General features: G+C 42.0%; 1 protein-coding gene across 1 annotated transcript in view; it reads left to right on the forward strand.

Moving 5' to 3' along the window:
* Nucleotides 1-5,751, forward strand: part of LOC120362706 (uncharacterized) — a 30,888-nt gene that overhangs the window by 23,896 nt on the left and 1,241 nt on the right. Inside the window, 3 exon segments of the mRNA XM_074385534.1 lie at nucleotides 226-336; nucleotides 339-1,576; nucleotides 2,549-2,569. Of these exon segments, the coding sequence (XP_074241635.1) occupies nucleotides 226-336; nucleotides 339-1,576; nucleotides 2,549-2,569 (1,370 nt within the window).

Genomic DNA, 5,751 nt, shown 5'->3' on the forward strand with positions numbered 1-5,751 from the left:
GTTTTGTCATGATATTGAAAATAGTCTTCCATAGAAATGGTTTCAAGTACATATAATCATCCTTTATTTATTAAAGAATCTTACTTCTGCTGTGTTCCTAAACTTTGAAGATCATGTCGTGGAAGTTTACAATAAGTATTGTTTTTTTTGTGTCGTATTTACATATTTCAGTATTATTTACCATCTGTACTGAATTGGAAACCTGTTGTTGTTTATGTTTTGTAGATATCTCTTCCAAATGCATGATGAAGGAGTTCTCATCGACGGAGGAAGGCCATACAGAAGTGTTCCACACAGGGACATTGCAAAGACATGATAGTCATCACACTGGAGATTTTTCTTCCAGAAAACTGAGAAAAACATTCATGACTTTGAATTTCAGTGGCAAAAGGATGAAAGAAACAGTCGTGAAGTACCCATGACAAAAATCAAAAAGTTGACTGGTAGTAAAGACCAATATGATGACAGGCATTCTGGAACCAAGCCTGTTGAAGATCAGGTTGGATTAAGCTTTCATTCACATCTGTCTAACCTGCACATATTTCATAATGAGGGGAACATCGATAATCAACTAGAGAAGTCTATAAATGACGTTTCCTTAATTTCAACTTCCCCAAGAATTTTTTGTAGGCCCAAAACCCATATTTCTAATTACTGTAGGAATAATTTGCTTCATTCATTACTGACAGAAAGAGAGGAGGTACACGTGAGAGAAAAATCTTTGCAATGTAATGAGAGTGGCAAAGCCTTTAATTGTAGCTCACTCTTAAGGAAACATCAGATAATCCATTTAGGAGAGAAACAATATGAATGTGATGTGTGTGGCAAGGTCTTTAATCAGAAGAGATGCATCGAACGCCATCGTAGATGTCACACTGGTGAGAAACCTTACAAGTGTAATGAATGTGGCAAGAGCTTCTGTCACATGTCGTATCTTGTATGCCATCGTAGACTTCATACTGGAGAGAAACCTTACAAATGTAATGAGTGTGGCAAGACATTCCGTCAAAGTTCAGGCCTTCTATTTCATAAGAAAATTCACACTGGAGAGAAAGCTTACAAATGTAATGAATGTGGCAAGGCTTTTAATCAAAAATCACACCTTACATGTCATCATAGACGTCATACTGGAGAGAAACCTTACAAATGTGAAGAACGTGACAAAGTTTACACTCGCAAATCATACCTTGAAGTACACAGGAGAAGTCATACTGGAGAGAAACCATAGAAATGTAACTTTTGTGACAAGGCTTTTGGGTGTGCTTCACATCTGGCAAGACATACTAGAATCCACACTGGAGAAAAACCTTTCAAGTGTCATGAGTGTGGCCAAACCTTTAGTGGACAGTCAGCACTTATTCATCATCAAGCAATCCATGGTATAGGGAAACTTTTCTAATGTAATGATTGTCACCAAGTCTTCAGTAACGCTACAACCATTGCAAATCATTGGAAAATCCATAATAAAGACAGATCTTACAAGTGTAATTGGTGTAGCAAATTTTTCAATCTTTCATACCTTGTCATTCATCAGTGAACTCATAATGGATAGAAACCGTATAAATGTAATGATTGTGTAAAGGTCTTCAGTCTAGCTTCATCTTTTTTTTTTTTTTTTTGAGACGGAGTTTCGCTCTTGTTACCCAGGCTGGAGTGCAATGGTGCGATCTCGGCTCACCGCAACCTCCGCTTCACGGGTTCAGGCAATTCTCCTGCCTCAGCCTCCTGAGTAGCTGGGATTACAGGCACGCGCCACCATGCCCAGCTAATTTTTGTATTTTTTGTAGAGACAGGGTTTCACAATGTTGACCAAGATGGTCTCGATCTCTTGACCTCGTGATCCACCCGCCTCGGCCTCCGAAAGTGCTGGGATTACAGGCTTGGGCCACCACACCCCGTGAGTTAAAGTATTAATTGACATTAAAGTTTTTATGTTAAGAGGATTAAGCCAGGCATGGTGGCTTTTTACGAGCATTGTGTTGAATGTCAATCACATTGGGTAATAATATTTTTCCAATCCATCAATATGGGTTGTATCTCTATATATGTTTGTAATCAATATTTGTAGATTTCAAAGTACAATCTTCTCACCTTTTTACATTTATTCCTAAGTATATCTTACTTTAAGTTGTTTAGCAAATGGAAGTGTTTTCTTAATTTTCTTTTAAAATTGTTTATTGTTAATGTATGGAAATTCAGCTAAGTTTTGCTACTGATACTGTATTCTGCAAATACACTGAATGTATTTATTAGTTATAGTGGTATTTTGGTTGACTGATTTTCTACACAGAAAACCATGTCATCTACAAACATTTTCTTTCCTTCTTTCTGATTTCGATGAGTTTTATTTCTATTGCTATTTAATTGCTCTGGCTAAGACAGCCAGTATTTATTGATAGAAGGGTGAAAGCATTCGTGGATCATGTGAGATCCTACAGGAAGAGCATTCCTTTTTTTTTTTTTTTTTTTAATTGGTTATTTCCATCGTGGTCATTTCATGGAGGGTCTTTATACTGTTTAGGTAAATTTCCTTCTCTGTTTTGTTTAGGATTTCTACGATGACTGGATGGTGAGTTTTGTGAAATGCTTTTTCCATCTTTTGAGATAATGTTTTCATCTTTCATTCTGTTCAAGTGGCATATATTGATTTGCTTGAATATGTTGAATCTTTTTTGCATCCTAGAAATAACTGGCAGTTGAATATCTATGATTCTTTTTATATCCTCTTGAATATGATTTGATAGTAAAAGGGGTCTTCAAGAAGTTAATGGAAAAATACATATTATGAGAAAATTATACATGAATTTCATACTTTTTGCACCAAAATAAACTGGTACAGATCTGTTATAACATGTCTGAACTGGCTGTAGTTTGAGGCACTGAGAAGGGTAAGAGATGAGTTTGAAAAGGGACTCTATCAAAGCAATATGATTTCTGCTAAAATTGAAACAAGAAGAAACAACAAATTTACAATGAGGCAAGAACAAAGAAAACACCTCAAATAAATTACAATTGGATGGATGTGGTGACTCACCTGAAATCCCAGCACTTTGGAAAGCCAAGGGGCGAAGATTGCTGGAGTCCAGGAGTTCAAGGCTGGCCTGAGCATCATAGTGGGACCTCACCTCTACAAAATATTAAAAAATTACCCAGATGTGGTTGTGAGGACCTGTGGCCCCAGCTAGTTGGGAGGTGAGGTGGGAGGATCCCTGGATCCCAGAGGACGAGGGTGCAGTGACCAGTGTTCCCACTACTGCATCCCAGCCTGAGTGACAAAACTATGTTCTGTCTCAAGAAAAAAAAAATTTAAACTTGAAAATAAAAAGTGCATTTTCTAACTATTTTCAGAAGTTAGGTAAAGTGAATGTAACATTACATTTAGAAATTATTTGGCCGGGCGTGGTGGCTCATGCCTGTAATCCCAGCACTTTGGGTGGCAGAGGTGGGTGGATCACCTGAGGTCAGGTGTTTGAAACCACCCTAAGCAACAAGGTGAAACCCCGTCTCTATAAAGAAAAAGAAAAAAAGAAATTATTCATATGTTTTTTAGCAACATTCATCGTACAAGTTTGTGATTATATTTCAGGGAAGAAATGTAAAAAAAAAGTATGTGAGAATGAACACAAAGCTCTGGTTTTTCTTATATTGCCTAAATTTCTATCTAAGGAGCCTGGGGGGACATGCCCTACAAACAATAACTACTCATCAGATGGGTTTTATTTAATCCTACATATCGTGTCTTACTTTCCAGTCTGATTCTAGCATAACATGTGACAAGAAAGTCAAAATATTTTACCCCACAGTATGCTTCTTTGCCATATTTTGAAATGGTCCTGCAAAGCTGTCCTTTGTTGGGGGCACATGAGCATCTCGAAACAATCTCTGTTAACAGAACTAGATTTTTTTCTTCTAAATCTTCTCAATCCTGAAGAGATTGAGAATCTAGCACCCTTTAATGGTCTGAATAGAAAACATTTGTCATCTATTACCTCTACGGGCAGCCAGTAGTAGTGAGGAAGGAGACCCTCAATCCTCTTCCGGCTTCTACATTGCATCTCAAAAGAAGTTAGAAGTCAGCCAGAGGAAGGCTGGCCAGCCAGGTTAAGAATAAAACCACCAGGCCTGGTGCGGTGGCTCAAGCCTGTCATCCCAGCACTTTGGGAGGCTGAGGCGGGTGGATCACGAGGTCAAGAGATCAAGACCATCCTGGTCAACATGGTGAAACCCCGTCTCTACTAAAAATACAAAACATTAGCTGGGCATGGTGGCACGTGCCTGTAATCCCAGCCACTCAGGAGGCTGAGGCAGGAGAATTGCCTGAACCCAGGAGGCGGAGGTTGCGGTGAGCAGAAATCGCGCCATTGCACTCCAGCCTGGGTAACAAGTGCGAAACTCCGTCTCAAAAAAAAAAATAATAATAAGACCCCTACTGCTAACCACAATCCCATCTATAGATCACAGATAATGATGTGGAGGAATCTTTCCAAAAGGCATTGTTTTTACTTAAACACGATACCACCCCAGCCCGCCTACGTTATGGATCTAGAACTTTCACATGTAATTTCTAGAGCTGTAAGCCCAAAAAAGGGCAAAGATTTTCTTTGTTGGGGGCTGGGCTGTCCCGGCCGAATGAATCACCCCTTCCTTCCCTGTTTACTGTTTGAGAGCTTTGTTTTCTGGCGTTTCCTGCTTCGGTAGAAGACTTTAAAAGAACCTTGGTCTGCACAATCTTTTATCTGAACCTGAACATTTTCTCTATTGATCCCAAGTATTCAGGCAAATTCTTTTTTTGTTTTCTTTCTTTTTGAGAGACGGGGTTTCCTCCCCATGTTGGTCAGACTGGTCTCTAACTCCCGACCTCAGGTGATCCACCCGCCTCGGCCTCCCAAAGTGCTGGGATCACAGGCAGGAGCCACCGCGCCCGGCTGTCCCGCCTTTTTGAAGCAAAGCAATGTATTTCTTCAACGTATTTGATTGATGTCTAATGCATCCCTAAAATGTCTCAGAGCAAGTTGTTCCCATCACCCTGGGCACATATGCTCAGGACCTCCTGTGTCTCAGGCCATGGTCATTCATATTTAAAGAGAAGTTCTATTCTGTTCAGTGGGCTGTCAGCCTGAAATTCTAAGTTTCGCTCAGGCAGGGCTTTGCATTTCGCTTTCTGGTTTGCATCCCTGCCCCAAACAACTTCGAGGCTTTGGAATTAAATTGCTAAAATTAAGTTCAATAGCAAGGAACGTTCCTGTATCCAATGACCTCCCCAGGTTAACGTCTCAGCAAGGTGTTATTTCTCGGACTGCTGAGTTGCTCCAGCGCCCCCTCGTGGATTTTGCCTGTAAAACCCGGAACACGCGGACCCGGAGAGCCGGATAGAGGGAATCTCAGGCCCCGCCCCCGCGGAACTCTCACGCCTCAGGCCCCTCCCGAGGTCTCTGGCAGTTTCCTTCCGGCCCTTTCCGCAATGAGCCCGCCCACCCCTCTGCGTCCTTTCCCGCCCTCATTCAGGCCCCGCCCACCCCTGTGCGTCCTCTCCCGCCCTCACTCAGGTCCCGCCCACCTCCCTGCGTCCTTTCCCGCCCTCACTGAGGCCCCGCCCATCTCTCTGCGTGCTTTCCCGCCCTCACTCAGGCCCCGCCCACCCCTCTGCGTCCTCTCCCGCCCTCACTCACGCCCCGCCCACCTCCCTGCGTCCTTTCCCGCCCTCACTCAGGCCCCGCCCATCTCTCTGCGTGCTTTCCCGCCCTCACTCAG

Source organism: Saimiri boliviensis, chromosome 14 (genome assembly GCF_048565385.1).
Source record: "Saimiri boliviensis isolate mSaiBol1 chromosome 14, mSaiBol1.pri, whole genome shotgun sequence".
Classification (NCBI taxonomy): Eukaryota; Metazoa; Chordata; class Mammalia; order Primates; family Cebidae; genus Saimiri; species Saimiri boliviensis.